The 23,050-nt window shown below is 44.4% G+C and overlaps 2 protein-coding genes across 2 annotated transcripts; one reads left to right on the forward strand and one right to left on the reverse strand.

Moving 5' to 3' along the window:
* The first annotated feature begins 2,931 nt into the window (after positions 1–2,931).
* On the forward strand, positions 2,932–4,862 carry LOC130834107 (olfactory receptor 10AD1-like). The gene is made up of 2 exons (XM_057704183.1): positions 2,932–3,050; positions 3,899–4,862. Exons 1-2 carry the CDS (start codon positions 2,932–2,934, stop codon positions 4,860–4,862), a joined length of 1,083 nt encoding a protein of 360 aa, XP_057560166.1.
* A 14,203-nt stretch (positions 4,863–19,065) lies between these two features.
* Positions 19,066–21,343, reverse strand: CCDC184 (coiled-coil domain containing 184). The gene has a single exon (XM_057703564.1). The coding sequence runs from the start codon at positions 20,870–20,872 to the stop codon at positions 20,285–20,287; it is 588 nt and encodes a 195-aa protein (XP_057559547.1). The 5' UTR covers positions 20,873–21,343; the 3' UTR covers positions 19,066–20,284.
* Between the last annotated feature and the right edge of the window lie 1,707 nt (positions 21,344–23,050).

Consider the following 23,050-nt stretch of genomic DNA (forward strand, 5'->3'; position numbering starts at 1 on the left):
TATTGTGCTCCTGTGGTCATGGAGTGTAGACTTCTCTCAACTTACCAGCACTGTTCTATAAGAATTCAATATATGTGTATCAGCAGGATTCTTCCCTCTCAGGATCTGCCAGACATCACTGTGACCCAGTTTCTTTTTTTTATACCCAAAGCTCTATCATATTTCTTAGTTTACAATTTAATTTCCATGTATGTGATAATATTACTAATAATTGAGACTTTGATGGGGTCCAGTAAATAACACTACTCCTCCCTTCACTTCTTAATCAACTGAGAAATAAGACAGAGTCTGATAATGGAGGATAAAATATCAACTTTATTAATAACAAAGCAGAAATTTGAGCAATTAGACTTCCTATTGCAGAAGCACAGAGTCAGACAGACTTATTTCCCTGTAGCTAGCAGCTACAACAACATTGCCTCCCCAAACAGGGATAGAACATGCCCTTAAGTATGCCACTCATTCCCAAGGAGAAGGCTAGAGGAAAGAGACAGACATATGTGCTTGGTTTTCCTTTTAAAATCAGGTAACTGCTCCATCTCCCAGGTGATGGTGTGAATGAAGGAGAAGGGAAGGGTCAGGAGTGTGTGTTGCTACTGTATTTCCATTTACGTGGAAGGAAACATCAGGAATATGGAAGAAGTTATTCCCCACCCTACCCATCCCTAACCGTATCTAACATTGTGTTCTCTTGCCCCATTAAGTCTTTGGTTAACCAGGGGTGTAGGGTATCAAGACAGTCCTACTTCCACCTTCATGTGGCTGCTCCTCCAGTACAAATCATTCCTCTGTTGAAAGGCTCTGGGAGCTTTTAAGCAGTCCTACTTTGCTTGCAGACAGTTCTAAAACGGATCAGAACAGTAAGTTAATTAAATCAAATCTGAAGTCAGTGTAAAGCACAGCTGAAAATTCATCCTTTATTCTTTCCTCCTAATCAAACTGTGTTCAGCTACACTGCCCAACATAACAGAGGTTCTTCAGTGAGATTAAATCACATCATTAAATTACAATAATAAATTTGAGGTTCAAATGTGATGATGGTGTAAACTATTTTATAAACTATTTTAATTTAAATGAGCTTACAGACTCTCCAGTCTTTAAATAAGAAACCCAAGGAGTTGTGAGTGGTTATTTATTTTATCTCTATGCACCTGGCAAAAGAAAATCCCATGATCCTCTACTGGTTTAACAAAGAAATCTTACAAGTATATGTACCTTTTAGAAAACAGAGTGATATCAACCTAAATATTACCATGGCCATAATTAAGACCACTAATAAAAACTACATTTTAGAGGTTTGAGATTAGCTTTGTAGCACATAGCAACAATTTCTATTGTCCAGTCTTAGAAGATTCTTTGCCAAAAGTAATATTTGCAAGCACATGTTTTATGTTGCAGAATAATATGAGCTTATCTGAAGCTAAAGGAGAATAAATGTCTTCCTACTTTCCTGCTGGCATTTCTTCAAATAACAGTTATGAGGGAATCTGATTTCAAATCAAGGTGCTAGAATTCAGTTAGTTATCACAGACAAAATTTAAAATCCTAAGAAAGTAAAAACATACACTATAAGAAACTGAGGACAAAATAAGTTTATTAACAAATGGAATATGTGAAATGTAAAGTTTCGCACCTATTCTATACAAGACAGTGCGCACATAACTTACTAATATTTAAATAAACATTCATCACCTACGGTATAGATGACAAAGAACTAACAAGGTCATCAGACAAAACTTCTCTTCCAGGGTGGCCCACCAGGTCAGACCATCCCCCGGAGGACAAGTTCTTCAAACACCATGAGAGTTTCTCTGTTATTTGCCACAGTGATTCACTGACAAACATCATTACCAGCCAAGCAACAGAATGAGGTAGGATGTGATTTTCAGCATATTATATCATTTAATTATACAAATGTTTGATTGGTTAACCCCTGCTGGTAGTTAACAGGGCCCTCAATGCCAAGTATCACTGAATATTTTTTCTGGCACAATGAACCAAAAATAAGCATTTACGCTGCTGTATAATACACTACTTTCCTAGTGATTCCTTAGGTTGAACCTCAGTTTCTTCTTGGTCAAGTGGCAGCTGTCTGAAGTGTAGCTCACTTCCTTACAGCCCAGACTCTGACCTCAGCTTCAACATGTCCACTGGGCCCAGGATTCAAAGGCACATCTTGGATTAAAGAGTTCTCTCTGCCCTACCCTGACCTTTCTGGGCCCCCAGATGAAAAGTTCTAGGTACAAGTTCTAGGGGATCACTTTCAAAGCAGAGATGATGGGAATGGCCTACTGCCCAAGCACTGCCTGGACCTATCAGGAGACACCTAGAGGGAATGGGGATCTGAAAGGAGTGGCAGTGATGTCACAGCTATCTTCTAAAATTAAGATAGGCAACATGAGAGATTTAAAGACATGGAGAACAGAGGGGAGTTCAACCAGAGGTCACTCAATGACAGATATCCACCACCAGACATGAGAAACGGAGAGGGAAAAGAAATGAGTGAGAAGTGAAAGCAAGGGGGAAAAACCGAGGGAAAGACCAACAAGAGGGGGAAATTGAGTGTATAGAAAAGGGAGTGGAAGGAGAGAAAATGAAGAAGAGTGGTTGGCAGAGCTGAGTGTCAAGAAGGAATACACTGTCTATAAGCATCTGAAAGTGGAAGGGATCTACCTAATATATCCTAACTCCAAAACAAGATGAAAAGTAGGAGAGCTTTAATATAAATATAATGATTTCCTAAAAGTTAAACAATGAGAAAAGAGCATGAGAATTCTGAATGCTTGTTCTTTGATTATACAAAAAGACTTACTCTGATTTGTAAAGGGACAGATTGAAGTTGTCTGAAGGTCTATCCAGAAAGATGGAATTTGTGCCCTGCTCATAACTTCCCTTTTCTCACAGGGATGGTTGGGTCCTTTTCACCCAATGATGTATAGATGTAGAGCCCTAAATTCCCACCCCAGCAGGAAAACTATCTCCCGTTATGAAGCATTGCAAGAGCTCACAACCAGGCCCCATCTCCAGCATGCACAGCAGCCCCTGGGAGGGTGCGTCTGGAAAGAGCTAGGATGATTGGGAAGAGCTAAGCGTGACGGTTTCCAGAGATATGAAAATCATTCTCAGGACTTCCCTGGTGGTGCAGTGGTTAAGACTCTGCGCTCCCAGTGCAGAGGGCCCTGGTTCAGTCCCTGGCAGGGAACTAGATCCCACATGCATGCCACAACTAAGAGTTCATGTGGGGCAACTAAGACCCAAAGCAACCAAATAAATAGATAAATATTTTTTTTAAAAAAAGAAAAGAAACTCATCTCACCTAAGGGACAATCCTGAGGGTTAGCATGTTTTTATTTTCTCTAAAAATTCAACCCACCCATTGTTTTAAATAGGTACATTAAGACTAAGCATTTTTTCCTTCTAGAAACATACATATTCAAATATCTTTGAAGTGTATCCTCAATATGACCTTCTATAAACTATTACCCTCCCCTCAAACACTCCATTCCTCTGTTTGCCATGAGTTCTGAAAAACTATCTTGTTTTTTCACTTCTGAAGACATTTTGATTAAAGGCTACTTCTTCCACATAGAGGGTCCTGGAGCAGACACTTTACTTGACTTGAGTCCTGATTAAACTAGAATAAAGTGTAACCACTACTTCCTTAATTTTTGATATTATGATTCCATGGATGCAGCCTGTGGTGACCCTGGAATTTTCACTGCCCCATAACACTGCCAATTAAATAATGTTTACTTAAGTCACAAAACACTGACCAACACTCATCCATCTTTTATATTATATCTATCTATGTTAGCTGGGTTTCTGTCCCCAAGTAAGTACCTTGCTTTACTCTACAGCTGTCTCTCTTGTGCTTTCCCTGTCCTTCCTCCTCAAGCAGGTCCAAGCCAGCGGACCTAAGGAATGGCACCATGGTGACACAGTTCATCCTCGTGGGCTTTGAGCAGAGCTCCCCTTCCACTCGGGCATTGCTCTTTGCCCTCTTCCTAGCCCTCTACAGCCTTGCCATGGCCATGAATGGCCTCATCATCTTCATCACCTGGACAGACCCCAGGCTCCACAGCCCCCTGTACTTCTTCCTTGGCCACCTGTCCTTCCTGGATGTCTGCTTCATCACCACCACCATCCCACAGATGCTGATCCACCTGGTGGGGAAGAACCATGTTGTCTCCTTTGCCTCGTGCATGATGCAGATGTACTTGGTCTTCTGTGTGGGCGTGGCTGAGTGCATCCTCTTGGCTTTCATGGCCTATGACCGTTATGTTGCTATCTGCCACCCACTTAGCTGTGTCCAGATCATGAGCCGGCAGGTCTGTGCGAGGCTGGTGAGTACTGCCTGGTTCTTTGGACTGATCAATGGCATCCTGCTTGAGTATATGTCATTCCGGAATCCCTTCTGCAGAGACAACCACATAGAAAACTTCTTCTGTGAGGCCCCCATAGTGATCGCTCTCTCCTGTGGAGACCCCCAGTTTAGTCTGGAAATGATCTTTGCTGATGCCATCGTGGTGCTGCTCAGCCCCATGGTGCTCATTGTCATCTCCTACGCCCGCATCCTGGCCTCCATCCTGGGCAGAGCCTCCTCCTCTGGTCGGGGGAAGACCTTCTCTACTTGTGCCTCCCATCTGACTGTGGTCATCTTTTTCTACACCTCGGCCATGTTCTCTTACATGAACCCCCGCAGCACACACGGTCCTGATAAAGACAAGCCTTTCTCCCTCCTCTACACCATCGTCACCCCCATGTGCAACCCCATCATCTACAGTTTTCGAAACAAAGAAATGAAGGGGGCCATGGTGAGGGCCCTTGGGAGGAGCAGCCTTTCCCAGGCAGAGTCTGTCTAGTGGGAAGACTCCTGGAGGGGCAGCTCCCTCCTCCAGCCCTGACAGTTAGGTAATTCTCCGGTGCTGAAAGGCTCAAGGAAAGAGCATTCATAGCTTCCTTTGCACTAGCATCAGACCTGGAAGATCCTATTGATGTCTGATGCTCATCCGTCTGATGTAACTTTAAGCACTGTTTTCTCTTGGACCTTCCTCAGGAGAATGTGAGACTTTCCTGAGTAACCTTCTTCTAAGTTATCACAACAGGATCTATAAACACATAAGGACACAATTCTATTTCATTTTCTTTCTGTAGCACTTTTATGTTCTTCCCAGCCTGAGTTCTGCATATACATTTGGGAGTAAACTTTTTTCTCTTTCAACTTATCATTTTAATCTGTTTTTCTTTCTCACACTCCACTCTCACTTCCTGAATCTGCCCTCATCCACCCTGCTCCTATATGAGAAACAGTAGAGGAAGAAGTAAGAAAAAGGGAATTAGGGAGCAGTGTTGACATTAAGAAAAGTCAGTTACAGAAAAGAAGAAAAAGAAAAAGATCAGTAGCCTGAACTTCATCTTGTTTGCCTCCACTAGCCCATGAGGGAGAATCTGTGGTGGCATTAAATTACCAACACTGCACTGGATGTATGTTTATACTTGTGTGTGTTGCAAACGGACACGTGGGTGAGGCCAGGTGTCAAGCCCCTTCTTCCTAAGTCCCCTAGTTTCCTTAATACATGACTATTTGATATTTCCCTTCAGATCCAAATTGTAAGCACCTCTAACAAGCTTCTCAGACTACCAGTTTCCTTCCCTGAGACCCATACTCCTAATTAACTTCCCTTTCCCTACTGCCTGTTTTTCTCAACCATGTTTCATTTCATTTCAGTTCAGTCCTACTCCACCTTACCTCCTCAATGTAAATGGTCCACTTCATTCCCTGTACTTTAAGGAATACCTCTCCACACTACCTCCTCCACTGCAGAAGGCTTTCTATTTGCAACCCTTCCTCTCTGGCTTAGTTCCTCTTCTTAGCAAAACTCAGTGTCCCTTGAGAGGGCATTATAGTCTCAGCTGTTCTTTCTTTGAAAATTGCAACTTTCTCATGCTCCTTTCACAGTAAATAGGAAAGGAAAGAGGATAGGCCTGTGCTTTGTTTTCTGGTACTACTTCCATAAACTGAACACACCTCACTTGGGATGCCCTCAAATAGATGTACTACCCTTTCCACATCCTGACATCACATACTAACTACGCTGCAGTGAACTGAAACAGTAGCTTCACTCCACAAAGCTCTAGTCTTTTGAGTCCAAATTGGTGAATCTCTAGATAACAGAGGACATATGAGAAGCACTTGTCAGACAGCAAGGAGGAAATGAGACACCACCGTAATCAAGAAGAAACAATAAGCACAGAACCTAAACACTTACATTATCAAAGAAAAGCTATACCAAGGCAAAGTTAAGCAGGCAAGAAAGACTTTATTTAAACCTATTGCAATAGGAAGGAGACTGAATCCAACTCTGCTGAAACAAGTGGCTGGAGAGTTTTTAAGAGCTGCAGTAGGGCGATCTTAGGCCACCTGTGGATTGTAATTGTTCTTACCCAAAGAAAAGTAGGCTTACATGCTGTAGTTTACAATTTGGAGCAAGATACCCACTAAAGCTGGGCTCCCACCCTCCCACAGAGACTAGGAAATAGGGATGCTATCTTCCTTGAGGATTACAGTTCAAAAGGATGGCTCCCATGTTCTTGAGAAAGATATTCCCTGGGTTTTAAAACTGGCAAGAGGCTTTTAGGGAGATTTCTATACATTTCAAAGGGGCAGAGAAAGAATTTTCAATTGCAAGTTTCTAAAGTAAATTCTGAGAAAAAGGGAGGTCAGGGACCTATGTTCAAGATAAAACCTGTATAAAGTTTAGTCAAGCCGAAAGGGGAATGTTAAGGCCTTCTTCGTCACCACAGAGAATGAAAGAAGTGCTTATTTTCCCCCAAAGATCTCAGCTCCTGCTCTAAGTTTGAAAATTCCTGTCTAACAGTGCCTTTTAAAGTAAAAACAAAAAGTGAAGGAAAGAAAAAATAGAAGGGAAAAAGCAAAAAAAGAGGAAAGTGCTTTTAAAAGAGTTTTCTGAGAAATAATATAACATTTTCCCCGGACTGTTTATGCTGATATTATAAACAAGACAGTTCCAGCTTTTAAAGCTCTAACAGGTCAGCTAAGAACAAATAATGGTAATACAAAGGGCGAAGTTATAACAGCCTATACAAAGTACATTGGGATGACAGATAATAGCGCTCACAACTAGTAAGCACTTAGGTTCTAAAAACGTTACATTTAAACCTCACAAAACCCTTGAAGTAATAGTACTACCTCCATTTTGAGAAGAAAAACTGAGATTCAAGGAGGTTAGGTAATTTGCTCAATCAAAGCTCGTTTCAAATGGCACAGCCACAATTCTAAATGGGCACCACTTCCTGAGCCTGCACTCCTTAAAGAGATAACAGAATAACTATCCCGAAGAATGGGGCAGGCTTTATACTGAGGAGGTGATATCAGAACTAAGCCTTACAGAAACATCAGTGAATTAAAGGTAGAAAGTGGGGCGTGTTGTGGCGTTGGCAGGGACTAGTAATTCTAAGCAACCGGAACTGCCTGATTCATCGTAAAAATGGTGCGGTCACCGTGGATGACGAAGGTCGAGTATGGTCAGGAATGCTGGAAAATCAAGCTGAGTGACCTAGAACTGTCTTCTCAAGGGCACGCACTTTCTGGTTCAAGGTCTGGGGCTCCCAGGAGCCCCGGACGCCGGACGGGAACGGACGCGTGGGGGAGCTGCAGAGCTAGAGAAGCTCCACCCTGGCCATGTCTCACTGTCACAGCTTCTGCCTTGGTCCCTGCCTTGGACACAAGAAATGCCCACAGGGACTGCGAAAATCCCTGTAATTGCGTTAACTAGAAGCCATCCTGAAATGTGCGTCCCTGCTCATCTCCCGATGCAAATTCACGGCTCACCGGATCGCGCGACCAGGCTCTCGGGTTACCACAGCCCGGCCGAAGGGCCGAAAATGTGGGAAGGAAACCCAGGAATTCTACCCCGAGTCCCAGCTCAGCCAGACCTCAGCTGTGGCCGGGCCTTGGGTACCTTTCATCTAAAGCCGGCGCCACGGTTCCCGGCCGGGTTCGGCGCCGCACCACCCAGGAGGCATCGGGGCCCTGACCTGATTGCAGCTGGCAGAAGAGGTGGGCATGGTCCGCGCTAAGAACCCGCGGCCAATCATCCTTCCCCAGCCTCTCGGATCGCCGCCATGGCAACCAATGAGCGCCTTCTCCTTGGCCGCCCCGCCCAGGCAGGAGAGCCCTAACCAGACCCTCTGGGAGACACTCGCTATTCTGGGAGACTCCGCAGCAGCGCGCACCTGCTGGTGATGCGGACCTCAGGGCCTCGGGCTTGGGATGCCCTCACAGCCCAGTGCCGCTGTTGAATCGCCGCGCCCCTTTGCGGAAGGTGGGAAGGGATGGGGGCGGAGCAGGGCTGGAGGCAGGCCTGAGCCGAGATCTTTGCCGATCACGTGAAGTCACCCTCGCTCCCAACCCTGTCCACGGATCTGTAGCCTCGTTCTTTCCAGGTGGGAGCCCCCCTTTCAGCGAATTGCCTACTAGTTGGGCTCCTCTTCCCTCTTCTGGACAACGGCAGTGTTCTCTGAGCTTCCTTACCTCCGTTTCCAGTTACCGACTCCAGGAAGCCATCCTTGATCCCTTGCCCTTTCTGAGTTCACTGGACTTTAAGTTCCCTTCATAACCTGTGCGTTTTCCTGACACTGTACTGTTATTTACTTTTCTGTCTTCCCCACCGGTCTGTGATTCGTGAGCCCTTAGCACATTGCCTGACTATAGGTGGTGCTATAGCGTCTGTTTCCTCATTGAAGTCTTGAGCAGAATCCTGATGTATTAACCAAATAAAAGCAAAGCTGTTCTGATGCGAGTGGAGAGGGAATGTCCAGAGCCCTGGACCTCCCAGGAAGCCGCTGAGCCACCATAATTAGTGACTTCAGCTGAAGTAATCAGTTTAATGTACATGGCCTACCCAGGACATGAAAATTAAACATATCTAGAGCCTCTAGGAACACCCTTAAAATCTCATTTTTGGATTTCAACTCTGATTACACGTGTTTGTTTTTATTTTCCAATCTAAAGACCTAGATAGCTGTTTCTCTCTTCTGTTTTAATTCCTTACCCTCTTCACCCAGCTCTGGGCTTTGAGGCTAACCTGTATGGCCCACATCAACAGATTCCCTTACCTCTGGCTTTCTGTTGGGTTCAGCCAGTGAGTAACATAGGCAGAATATCAGAGGGAAGAAAGGGTGTGGGATTGGGGTATTTAATCCTCTGACTGTTTCCCTGTGAGGTTTATGGGCTCACTTGAGTCCCCTTGCCAAGATCTCTCTCCTGCCATGTGGCCCCCCTCTACCTAGGTCTCTGTTTCTAAGTTTGAACCACCATTTCCCATTACCTCTTCAGGCTCAGCCCCTCTAATACTAGATTCTGGGAACTGCCCACTGCCCTCGTGATTTCCCTGCACCATGCCCGCAGCTTTGCAAATAAATCTTTGTTAAACTTCCTCAAATTATTGTGATTTGAATGTGTCATCTCTTTCCTGGGTATGCCCTTTTACAAGATCATTCTCTTTTACTGGGGTAATGGAAACAGTTATCTCACATGCAAACATTTGAAGGTTATGTGATGTGTTAGAAAGAGCATGAGCTTTGAAGCTGGAGAAAACTGAGTCTCATGTCATTCAATCATTCATTCATTTGGCAGATGTTGCTCAGTCCTATTAGCTGTGGTAGAGATTTTAGAGAGTATCTGCTATGGCACACAGCCCATTTCCCAAGAAGCCTCTTCCCCTCCTATGAGGGTGAACCCAGGCAATCAAGTTAGTAAGCGCCATGGGATACCACCCTCCACCATCAGCACAATCAGTGCAGCAAAGCTAGATGGGTTAAGTCCTCTTTCACCAGAGTTTGGAATTGGTATGCAGTGGAAATAATCAGTTCAGGGCTGGAACAGGCAGACACCCAACCTATGGAGCAATTGTCTTCTGCCACCCACCTGAAGAAACAAAGAAAATTAACATGCAGAATAGGTTGAAGTCAGAGGAGAGGTAAGCAGAGATAAAACACCATGTCTCTAAAGAAAGAGCCCAAGATAATGACTGCCCTGGTTTTAGTCAGCCTTGGGGGCCCACCTGCAGTCTTGCTCTTGGGTTTTGTGAGATAACCTTGCATCCTTATAAGAAGCTCCTTTTTTCTTCCCTTAAAAGTATTACAGGTGGGTTTCTGTTTCTTGCAACCAAAAAAGTCTTAGCTATGGCAATATCTACCGCAATGTGGTTACAAGGACTAAATGAGATAAAATATTTCAAACATCTAAATCAGTGCCTGTGAAAATGTTACTTTCTCCCTTCCAACTGTAAATGGCACCCATGTGCTCTGAGCATCATACTGATCTGTTCTTTGTACTTCTTATTTGGAGTGACAAGCCCATTTTACTGTCAGTATTTCTGCAAGATTTTCTTCATTCCTGCTTTTCCTCTTCTGGTTGCCATTCTGTTCATGGTGCAAGTGCTGATATATCTGTGTTTGTGTTTTGCTACATTTTGTTTTGAAGTTTTTGTTCCTCAGTGGATAGAATTAATCATAATCCTCAGTTCATGAGACACCATCACTGGTCCCTGCAAGGAAAGGCTCTCCTTCTATGTCTTTATTCCTTTAGTCTATCTTTATACCCTGTATCTTCACTACCTCCACCCCCGCCCCCCCATCCCCAAAATAGGCAATTTTCTAATGTGTATGTTTCTGTTTAACTGTATCCTTGGAAAATAGTTATTATTTTGTAGGCATTTATTTTTAAATATACTCCAAAGCTACTGTTATACGTCTCATTCTGTGCCTTACTTTTTTCACTGAGCACCGTTTTTCACCTCCAGCCACGTTGCCAGATGCTAGCATTGAATCTGTTGCTTCACTTTGATGCCTACTATTCCATGGTGTGCACTATTCACTCACAGTGTTGTACCTATCCACTCCTCCACTGATGAACACCCACATAGCCCCCAAGTCCATGCCACTACAAATAACCCTGCAAAGAGCATCTTCATATTAGTCCCTTTCTTGACTTGTAAAGAATTTGTTTTATATTTCTCAGGGGAGGAATTGCTGGGCTATAGGGTATGGATCTATTTAATGTATCCAAGTTATGCCAGATTGCTTTCCAGAAGTGGTGGAAGCAGTCTGTAGCAGTGCAGGTTTCTACATTTCCACATTCCTGACAACATTAGTAATTATCTAGATTTCTAATTTTTGCTGTTCTGATAGGTGTAAACTGATATCTCATTGTTGGTTTAATTTGTATTTGATTACTAATGGTTTTGACCAAATTTCCATATCCATATTCATTTTCTCTATTCTGTAAATTGCTTATTGATATTATTTGTACCCTTTTTTTCTATTGGGTTGCTGTCTTCTTCCTGTTTATTTGCAGGAGTTCCATGTATTTTTTAGGATGATATTACATCCTTGTCAGTTTTAGACAAAGCAAATATTTTCTTCATTCTGCCATCTGCCTATTAACTTTGTCCATGGTGTCATTTATCCAACATAAATGTTTAATTGTTTTGTAATCAAATTCCTCAGTTTTTGCCTTATGGTTTGTGCTTTTGAGAGTGTTGAAATATGTGGATTATTCTCTTAATTATGCTTGCACTCTGCCTGGCATCTCTAGATCTCAGTTCACTGGAGAGGTCCCTGTAGTCATTGAATCCCCTTCTCTTCATTGGACTCCAAAGTATTTTCACTGGGTAGGTTTCATTCTTAAGAGAATCACATCTTCCTTGAGCCTTTTCTCCCACAGAATCTCAGGTTATAAAAATCATATCTTTTAACTATGAGTTGCAGTCCCTACTCTGCCATCCTCTTCCTTATGAAGGATGATACTACACTAAATCAACATTCTCCTCACTTCAGGAATTTGGCTTTGTGCCATTTCATAATTTGTTCCTGGGACCTATAATCAGTTTATTTGTTTTGACAGACTCTAGCACATTTTTACAATGATGTTATTCATTTTCCTCTCCTTTATCTTCACATAAGTAATTCCTTTCTTTTCTCCACTCTCAAGGATATAAAAGACTATCTCCGTCATGTAAAGTACTACTTTGACTTTCCTTCTATCATTTTCTTTTGTTTTTATTCCTCCTACTTACTTCCTTGTGTCTCTTTTCTTCTTTCCTTCTTTCCCTCCCCGCCCTTTTTCTTCCTCCTTTCCTTTCTGAATTTTACAAATACTAAGGGCCATGGCTGGCTTTCTGTAGATCGCGGCAAAGCAGCTGCTTCTATCCCAGAAGCAAGTTCCCCACAAATGTGGCAGTTCCTTTCTGGTCGCACATCAGAACCCAGTTCTGTTTCTTTGGAACACTGTACTTTTCACTGCCATGGACCAGGGTGTGGTCCAGGCACGAGTCCCATCCTACCAAGTTTCTTTACATGTGTGACATTTTATTTTCCTCATTGTGTAAAAACTCAAGTTCTAATTTATATTACCTGTACTTTGTGCACTGGTGTAGAAGCCATAACTATTTTTTCCCCAACCCTCTTCTACTTACTTTTTTCCAGAATGCTATGGAATGCCACCTTGGCTACTGCTTTTCTTCCAGGACATACTTGATGTCCTCTGTAGTATAAAATTTTGTGCATTTTTTTCACTTTTGTCTTCTCCATTTTATCTTGTCACCCCCACCCCACTGATTCCCAACGCACCACACACTCACACACACACACCATTCCCATTTTCAAATTGAAGTGCTCTTAATTCAGTTAACATTGCTCACAGAAAACAGATTTTCCCTTCAATCTTCTGAGACGCACTCTGTTCCAATTCAAAAACATAGCATTACCTCATCATTAGACTGTGAGCAACATAGGGGCAGGGACCATGATTTCTTGGAGTCTGCCCTAGTACCTACCATCTTCCCTGAGACATGGTAAGCAGTTGGTAAGTACTTGCTGGTAGATTGAGTCAGTCACAGTTCTCTTCTTGGATGTCTTTTCCCATCATCCTTATAAACGTTATTCACCTACTATAAATGGAATTTTGAATTTCCCTTTTTATTCTCAAAGCAGAATCCAAGCCACCATAAGCTTCCCTTAGCATATTGTAACTACTTATAGCAGAGTAAGATACAGAACAATCTAATGAGAAAAAAAAAAACTGATTTTTATTTCAGACGAACAGGGTTCTAGTGCTAATGTCGTCGTTGACTATGCCAGCTTGCACATGTCATTCCACCTATTACTTTAGTTATATTAAATGACATAATTAATGTTTACTCACTGTTAACCCTCTTAAAAGGAGTCTATACATTTTTTTCAAAGTACTGGAGGTAGAAATAAGGTAAATTTCTCTGACCCAGGGGTCTAAATGTGAGATAAAGTATTTAATAAGAAAAAGAATTTGCTTGTTATTCTATAGGAATAACAGGCAGAGGAGAAAGAGAGTAAAAGAAGGATAGGGTGGAGGAGCCTGTGAAAGGCATAAACTTCTCATTGGGAACTTTCCTTGTGATCACTCCTTTGTTGTTCGTGTGCGTGCGTGTGTGTGTGTGTGTGTGTGTGTGTTACGTGTCCCAGAATTGATAAGGAGTCAAACTGAGACAGCGCTCATGGCTTTAGGGGTGTGGATGCAGAGGGAAGGAGATGCAGAGGGAAGGAGAAGCAGAGGTCACTGCAGAAATTGTATGGAATGCTATGGAATTCCCAGATTTTGGAATTTGAATTTGAGCCAAATTTAATCAGATCTCAAGAGACATGAGTAGTCTTTTCAGATATTTGAGTTATATATAAAATGGCTATATAATCCTCACTTAAGTTTCTTTCAACAATAACATATTTGAAGATTCTAAGAAATGGTGGCTTTTTTTATTCCCAGCTCTAAAATCCTATAATTTTTCATTTATCTATTTGAGATACATTTAAACACTTATTTTGTGCCTATTATTTTGTGCCAAACACATTTCCCCCCCCATATTCTAACATCTCTGAAATGGGATGTGTCTTATAATTGATCATTGATGTCAGTTTATAGTTATTGTTGGCCAAGCAGCGGTCGTGACATAGTTGTCATTGCCTACACATGTCTGGGCCTAATTATTCTAGGTGGTGTGGCTAACAATCTGCAGTCCCTTGATATTTCAGTTAATTAACCATTTAAGGACCATTTGAAGGAATATTGGTCCTCGTTGTCGGAACATCTTTCTTGACCTCTTACAGGCAAGATAAAAAAAAAAAAGTCCCCACTTTAAAATTTGCAGCATTGGTGGTGTGGCCTGGAAGAAATTCCCAGAGATCACAATCAACCTCTGTTTTAAGAAATGCTGCTTCACTAACACTCAAAATGGTCCAGAGAGTATAAATGTGTGAAAAATACAGACATCAACAACGCCAAGCCAAAAAGTGATTCAGAAGTGTCAGACTCGGTATGAAGAAATTCTAATAATACTGTAATGACTTTCAGTTATATTTGTGTGCATTGTAGTGATATAAAAAAGTTCATTTTCTAAATAAGTCTACATAAGCTCTTTAAATAAATTAAATTTTAAAATATGTAATAAGAAAGCATAGTGATAGTTCAATTGGCAGTATTTTTTCTTTCTTAATGGTACCTAAAATAATGTCGTGCCACACAATTGATAGTGCATTAAAATCAATAAGATAAGATAAATATTTCAGAGACTCTAAAAATGAGAAAGCAGTTCCAGCTCAAGATATTCATAATCCAGAAGGGGGAATAATAAGCATAAAGAATAGTAGAAGTGAGGCGAAATGTAGTAATTGTCCCCCAAAGAGGCACAAACAAAAAGATTTGGATATTTAAGGGAGGAAGAGATCACATGAGGAAAGGCTCCATGCAGGAAGTAGCCTTTGAGAAGGGCCTCGAAAAACTGATGGGATTCCAACTGGCAGAGATGGAACAGAGTAGGAATAATAGACAGTAAGAGATCAGCTGCAGAAAAGTGGGCCTTTCTAGAGAATGGTGAATAGCATATTTTGATTCAAGGGTTTGTTAACCTTTCTTGGCTTTAAGAACTTTATGAAGGCTATGGACCCAATTCCTAGAAATAAAAGCATAAATTTCATAATCAAAAAGTTTTTTGCATACTGTTTCTGGGGATTTCCTATTTACAGGTAGCATAAGAGAGAGGCGGGGAAAGCATTCTTGTAGGACACCCTATGAGAAGCTGGTGCAGGTGACCAAGGCTGCAGAAGTCCCTTTTCTGAAGGAGAATTTTGGATCTGACTGCATTTGGGAAGAATGGCTAAGAGAAATGGAAGCAAGGGCCAGGGGGACACATCTAGTCCACTTATCCAGATATTAAAAGAGCTAGGATACCCTTGGGAATCATTTCTAGCTGACTGGATGATATAGGCTTCCAATTGATGGTGTGGTGGCTAGAGAATGTACCTGGGAAATGAAAACTATGGGTTTAAAAGTATGCCAAGGCCTTATTGCAGGGAGCTTGACCACCCCCACTGTATTTTATGCTTAACTCGAGAAGTAATGGGACATGATGCAGATTTCTGAGGCAAATGAATGTTCAGAGCTGTGGTTTAGGAAAATCAATCTTCAGAATTATAGGTGTGTGAGAGGCCAGGGGAAACCATTTAGGAATTCATTGCAGTTGGTTTTTATATCCTTCATATACATTCTATTTATTCGGTTCCCCTTCTGTCCTCACCACTCACTATTTGGCAGAGCCAGGCCTTTAGGAAGCATTTGGTGGTGCTTGCTGAATTGAAAACCGTAAATTTACTTTGAGGGTCCCCTTGTAATATCCCTGTTACTCAGCAGGGGGCACCATTACGGCATTACTTACAGAGCAGGCTCCTTCTATAAGCACAGGGCTTCCAAGCAGAAAGGCTGTGTTTCTTTGAGGGAATTCACCTTCAGGGGACAACTTAGAGGTGTAGGGCAGGGGGAATGGTAGCTGGGATTAAAGATTCAAGAATATTCTTTTTGTATTGTGTATTAACTATATCTCAACTTTTAAAAATATTCCTTTTGTGCTTCTATATGTCATTTCTTATTATAGCAGAGTATCTTGGCTGAATTTCTATTCCTAAGCATATAGATGGGGAAAGGTGCTTAGGAAAACCTGCCTCTTCAAAGATGCAAAGTTTTCGGTCTTGTAAGAAGTATTAGACTCAAATATATCTGGGAAAGAACTGTCCCTTAGTTCTGGGAATACTTCTAGGTGAGCCATTTCATTATACATATCAAGCAGAGACCACACTCTGGTGATACTGAAGCCACATAAAACTGCATATTTATGTTGCAGGCCAGTTTGCATCTCTAAAAGAAATAACTATTTCTCTAGAACACATTTCAGTTGTACCACACTAAAGTTGTAGCTTATTTCTGGGAAGTTGTATGTTTTCATTTTGAGATTAAGAGCTAACCCTGAAGGACTTCCGGATGAGAGATAGGCGGGTCAGAAACGGAAAGAGTTGTGATGACTTACATGCAGCGTTGTGTTGGGCTCAAACATAAAGTGCAGCACAAAGCTGGGGGTGGGGGCGGGTACCATCACCTCACTGTCACACATCAGCAGTGCTCTGACAAACTCCCAAGTACTGGAAGACTTGGCAGTAATGGTAGGCAAGATTCTTAGCACATTCTAAAGGGTGTCAATATAATTTGAATTTGTTGAATAAGTGGTGAGTAATCAGGTTTATGCAAAGATTTCAATTCAGTGTAGGAAATACTCTGGAGGCCCCAGGAGGCAAGGATGTATCAATTCAAGCACGGTCATTTCTTCTGTTATTTTTCGAATTTAAAAGTCTCATTACCTTTTAGCTTAGTGATTCTTACCTTTTTACTTAATTCTATCTTATAGAATTAAGTTGAAACAATAGATCTTCTCCCTAGAGAATATACATACATGATTTTGCATTCAATTTCAAGGGGCTCTGGCTCCCTGAAATTCAATAGTGACCTCATTCATGGGTTCCAGTTTAGAAACCTCACCTGAAACTCACTCATCACAAGCATTATAAAGGAGAAATGCCAGAGGAGAGTGGAGAATCTGGAGAAAGAAGGAGGTGGGAGAGAAACCTGTGCTGTATCCCTCTGAGATGCTGGTGCAGGTCACTGAAGAGAGCTGAAGAATTGCTTTTTCTGGGGAGATTTTTATCTATTTGGACTTGAAAGGAATAGCTAGAGAACTTCTAGGAGCCCTGGGCTAAGGGACTGATGACACATTTAGGACAGTAGGCATAGGAAGAGGAACTAAATTGGCGTCAAGGGTTAAAAGCCTCAACCAGACCTTTCTACAGGTACAAAAGGGCTAAGCTGCCTTGAGATTCATGTCATACTCTGCAGAATCTGAGCTACAGGGAACAGGAAAGAGGCACAGGAATGGAGCTGTGTCAGGGAATATCTGGGAACATCAGCTTCTTCCTTTCAAGAAGCAAGTCCAGAAGGCCATCTTCTCGGTGCCATTATTGTATTATCACCCACTAGACTCTGAGAAGGGTCACTGACCAAAACCTGATCTGCAATTACTTGTTCTGACTGAGAAGATGAAAAGTGAGTAAAACTAACATTACTTCCTATTCAGGACTCTTAGACTCTTGATTGGGGAAATAAGGGATTTCCTTCTCTGAAGAAGAAATAATAGAGCAATTAGTGGAGTGGTTCCCATCTAGGGTTCTTTAAGTCAGAAGATCTGGATTTAAGTACTGGTTCTGCCAAGTACTAGCTGTATGACCTTGACCAAGTCTTGCAGTCTGTTTCTGGAACTGTTAAGTGAAATTAATAATAGTGTTGTTGGGAGATAGGGTTGTTGGGAGATAAAATTGGGCACAGCATCTGGCACACAGTAAGGACTCAATAAATGCTGCCATTGTTGTTATTGGTGCTGAATGCTGGAACTGTAACAGGAAACTATCTTCCAGCCCTCAGGGGCACTGCCCCACTAATATACTTTAGCTGCCCTCTCTAGGGCCCTGGCACATATTCCCCAACCACTGCACAAGTCAAGGCTTCCTCTGGTCATCCTACGTGTACAGGGCTGGCTTTCAAACCTTTCTGACCCATAACTACATGATGTTTATGAAGAAAGTCCATGTCAGCTTGGGAATCTCATCATCACCTTGACTATCATGAATGATAAGAGTTTTTTAGGTAGGGAAGGATTATATTAAATAAGAGCTTCTAGAACCTTCCCTGAGTAATTGTATTTTCCCAGAGGAGCCAGTTACCACCATCACCCCCTATCCCAAGAGAACTATAAGAACACTAACATTTGCACAATACCTTCCAGGGGTCTTAGATATTTTTCTCCTCAACAATTTTTGTCCCCATTTTACACAGGCATAAACTAAGTCTCAAGCAAGGAAGCAAGTCTCAAGCAGTCATTTACTGCTGGAACTGAGATTCAACACCAGTGCTCTTTCCATCTCTCTTTCCATCTCTCTCTCAACCAGCATCAAGAACACACACACACACTTATATACACATACATACACACATACACAGGTGCAAGCACACGCACACACACACACACGCAGAGCAGCCCAGCTCATTCTCCCAAATTTTGTTTGGAGAAGCCTTGGGAAATCTCCAGTGCCCAAGGGAGCAGACTAGAGCTGATGTCAGTCTAAGCTCCTGGGGGAATACCTTACCAGCATTCTCCACTAGAGGCCTGAGGCAATTTTTGCGGTTTTCTTTGTGATGTGTCACTCTACTGCCAGAGATCCCGGGCAATCCCTCCTGAACAATACCCCCTCCCTAACCCTTCCATGGAACAAGTGTCATGCCTACCATTCCAGAACTCAGATTTGGAAAACATCTCCCAGAAGCCATGTGCTTCACTGAAAAGAAGTCTGCTGCACATCTGGAGTTCTAGCTAAGAAAAACCCTTGTTAGTTTGGGAATCTCAACACGTACCCTGTCCTTCTTCAATCCAGCTTGAGGTCAAGGTCCAGGATGGAAGTGACACCAGGTAGCGTTGGCAATGCATGTCCCAATCAGGGCAGGGACAGTCAACTCCTAGGAACCAGAGGCAAGAAGAGAGGAGGAAAGGCATGGTCCCTGTAGTTCCCGCTAAGCCTGTGTCCATACAGTGGGTCCAGAAGCCCCACCCTGACATAATCCTAGTACCAGTCAGCAAGGAGGGGAGATGACGCCTCTTTATTAAGGTTAACACCAAGGAAAGCATTGAGAAGGAATACACAGAAGAGGAGGAAGGGCACACAAAGTCACCACTTAAGGAGGTGGGAGGGAGGCACATCAGCTAGAAACCTCAGGACAGCCACATGCTCCATGCCCTGGTTGTTGGGGGGAAGAGGAGAGGAGAGCGGAAAGCGCCATGAGAGCTGGGGGCTCACAGAAGGGTCTGAAGCCCCCTGAACCTAACACCAGAGCCATAAGCCCTGCCCCTCAGGGCTCACACACTACTACAGGTTGACACACGTAACACACACAAGACATTATGAAGGCAACACTAAGAGGGAGTGCGCAGGGAAGTACTGACGGGAAGAGGAACTGAAGTTAAGCAGGTATAGCCAGGAGAGAGACAGTTTTTGGCTGCGGCCCCCAAGAGTCCCTCAAATGTCCCCTAAATCTGGGCTGTTGCTGGGCACCCCCAAGTCTCTGCCTGCGAAGTGGGCTCTTTGTTCTCTAAGCCTCAGTGAGTGGATAAAGCAATCCCAGATGAAGTCAATGACAAGGCAGGATCCGCTCTGCATGCAAAATCCTAGAGGTTGAGTTATTATGTCTTCATGCACATTGATAGCCAGCTCCTCCCAGCCCAGGGGCCCTTGGAACCCCATTCACCCAGATTCCTAGGGCTGCAGTTCCCTCCTCAAGCTTCTTTTACCAATCAGCAGCCGTAGATATCTATGAGGGGGAGAGGCTTCTGCAGAACGCTGAATAGCTTGGATTTCATCAGAAGGGTAAATTTTCTGTTGCCAGAACAGAATACCCCCAATTCCTTAATTTCTAGGTAAATCGTTAGCGATTATTCGCCATAGTCCTAGATAAGTCCTTTTTCGGAATAGAAAAAGCAGAATTTTATTTACACAATTCAGGGGTTCTCCTGTTGGCTGGGGACAGGGAAAGGGCAGAGTAGGGGATTGGATCGGAGTCCAGAGATGGGCGCTTCCTCTCCCGGAACCTCACCTTTCCGCAGTTTGCTACCTCTCGCTTGGTTAGGCAGAAAGAATTCTTGATGCTCCCAAAGTCCTTCACCCTGTAAATGCTTCCTCGAGGGTGTCTCTTCCGCCTGACCCGCAAGAGAAGCATGCTTGCATCGTGCCGTTCAGTCCCCTCACGTCATGCACTCGGAAACCCAAAGCCAGCCCGGGAAAATAGTGCCCCCTCGGAGTCCCCTCACAGAGAGGCCTCGCCCTCCAGCTGCAGCAGGGTAATGTCGGGCAGATCTAGGGGCTCCACAAGTGGCCCGTCCCCCTCCAGGAGGCCAGCACAGGGGCTCTCGGGGCGCTCACAGTGACTAGTGGGTGTGGCGGAGCTGGGCATCTCCTTCTCTTCTTCATCGTCGTCCTCCTCGTCCTCAGGATCGCGACCCAGCAAACCGCTGTCCGCGATCCCAGGCGAAGGGGTCTCCGGCTCTTGGGGGACACCCGGGAAGCTCCCCTTGCCGCCGACCACGCCCAGGCCACCCTGGCGGGGCGCGGTGGTAATAATCCGGCACATGGAGACGATGGCTCGCTGGTTGGCGCACACGTCGTCCGAGAGCACCTGGATGTGCGAGGCCTGCTCGTCTAGGGCCCCCCGCATGGCCCGCACGTCCTCAAACAGGGCCTGCAGCTGGGCCTTCAGGTGTTCCATCAGTTCCTTCATGCCGCCGTTGTACTCCCCGGAGATCACGTCCCCCACAGCCGGCACGGTGGACACCTCCAGAGGTGCCGGCATGTCGCCGCCGTCCTTGGTCATGATCTCCAGCAGACCGTCCTCCATTGAATGGCAGAAGCGGGCGGTGGCGGCTCCGGGTCCGGTCCAGCCCGGCCCTGGGCGGGGGAAAGTTACGGGGAGGGGGAGAGGTGCCTGGAGGTGCTGGGAGGAGCCGAGGGAAGAGGAGGCTCCGGAGAGGGACGGAGAGCCTATGTGAGGAGGTGAGTCCCGGGCGGAGGGTAAGGGCAGGATCGGGAGGAGGCCGGGAAGAGCTGGCGGGACGAGGACCGGGCTATAGCCCCAGGGCCGGCGTCTCTCCGGCTTGCCCTGGGACGAAAGCGCCCTGCCCTGCCTCGCCTTCCTGAATTGCACCCGTGTCAGCGCCGCCCTCTGGGCGCCAAGAGAGGCAAGTGCCCGCCGGTTCCCGGGGTCACAGAAGCGCTCGCACAGGGGCCCAGGTCGAGGCCGAGGCCAGCAGCGGGTCGGGCACGGGACTCCCCTCGGCCATTAACGGGCAGCGCCCGCGAGTGTGGTTGGAAGTGACAGGGGCGGGTCTCCCAGCTGCGCCGCGGATGCTCCTCTGTTTCCAAGGCGACGCACAGCACGTAAATGACGTGTGTCTCCATGGCAACCAGGAAGTGGAGAAGAAAAAGGAGGAAGGTTGGGAAGCTGCAGTGGGGCTCTGGAGTCTGAGCTAGCGGGTGGAGCGGGAAGGGAGGGGACGCTGCAGTGGCCTCAGCTGAGGCTGAAAGAGCGTGTGGCTGCAATGTTTAATAGGGAAGCATGAGAGAGCAGTTTGCTGCATAAATCCCCAGGTCGGGGAGACATCGTCCCTCCCCTAGCCTGGGTAGTAGGCACTTAGCGCCACTGCCTTGGAAGGATTTTCACCCGCCTGCAATCCTTTCTCTGAGGATGGCGTTAGAGCCAGGTCCTGCATCTTCTCTGTCGTCCAGCAGGAAAGCAGAAAGTGTAGAGGCCGAGCCTATTACCTAGACTCGAGCTGGGACGCGGAGCTCCCTGGAGCCCGCCCCGCCTGGCCTTAGCGGTACAGAGGCGCGGGAGGGCACTACGGAGGTTTCCGCCACTCCCTTCTGCTTCTGCAGTAAATCAGCTCTCGCTGTAGATAAAATAATACAGGAGCCGAGAAAAGATGGGATTCCCTCCCATATGAGACCCAACCGCTTCTACCCAGGACACTGGGGGTTTTTCCAGGACGGTGAGGCAAAGTGCTTCTGTTTTGAGAAAGGAAGCTCCGTAAGAACAGAGATTTTTGTTTCCTCCGTGTCCTCCAGCACGGAATCCCCAGCACCTAAAATAGAACCTGGCGCATAGTAAGTAAATGCTCAGTACGTTTGTTGAATGAATATTTTAACAAGAACCACTGTGTCCCACTCCCTCATCCAGAACTCTCCAGCTCACAGCTAGTGGATTTTAGGAGACCTGGATTCCATTTTGTTTCTGCCATTTATTTGTTGAGACCTTGAATAAATCATTTTTCTGATCTGTTAGGGGATTGGACTGGATAATATTGGGTAATATTATTTCCAACTCTTAATAACACTGCATTAGCTCACAGTTGAGTGGTGAACTGTTGGCAATGTGTGGAAGAGATGGAGGTGGGGGATTATGTAAGGGTAATTCCCTCCCCGCAAGCCCACAGCCCATGTACATACATACACTGAGTGTCTCAACCTTTGGGACAATTCCTTTCCCTTTTTGAGGAGAGGGGTGGGAAAGGAGGAGGAAGAAGAAAAATTGAATTTAATGTATTTACAGACAACTTCAGATTGAAAAGCAAACAATACCTGGGCAGCAGCATATTACCTAATAATGATGTTAGTAAATTGGAGAAGCCAAGTGGTCAGAAACCAAAAATGAAGTTAATAAGAAGAAATAAATCTGGGGAAGAGAAAAGCTGTATCACTTCAAGATGGAGAGGAGCTAGGTATGGGTGAGTGTTTTGTATACTAGTGGTTCAGCAATAGCAAATGTGTTACCTTGAGGTTTCCCTGGTTGCATACTCTAGTGATGAGGAGTGGGACTGGCCCGGAGAAACTTTTCTGGCAGTAAAGAACGCTTTGACTTATTCCATGTCTTACTGCTATTAAAACAGAAATAAGTGGGGAAATATCCTAAACAGCAGAATGTTTAATCTAAGGCATTGTTGGTATAGTAAAGTATTATGCAGCCATTAGAAATTTAATTTCCCAAAACAAATATATGAACAAATTTTTAAAACCTATT

This window comes from Hippopotamus amphibius, chromosome 12 (assembly GCF_030028045.1).
Source record: "Hippopotamus amphibius kiboko isolate mHipAmp2 chromosome 12, mHipAmp2.hap2, whole genome shotgun sequence".
Taxonomy (NCBI): domain Eukaryota; kingdom Metazoa; phylum Chordata; class Mammalia; order Artiodactyla; family Hippopotamidae; genus Hippopotamus; species Hippopotamus amphibius.

Excerpts from the sequence above, each read along its gene's own strand:
- CCDC184 (XM_057703564.1), bottom strand. The coding sequence starts at position 20,872 with ATGGAGGACGGTCTGCTGGAGATCATGACCAAGGACGGCGGCGACATG.
- LOC130834107 (XM_057704183.1), top strand. The coding sequence starts at position 2,932 with ATGTATAGATGTAGAGCCCTAAATTCCCACCCCAGCAGGAAAACTATC. Across the intron at positions 3,051-3,898 it reads GCACAGCAGCCCCTGGGAGG|GTCCAAGCCAGCGGACCTAA; the intron begins GTGCGTCTGGAA and ends CTCCTCAAGCAG.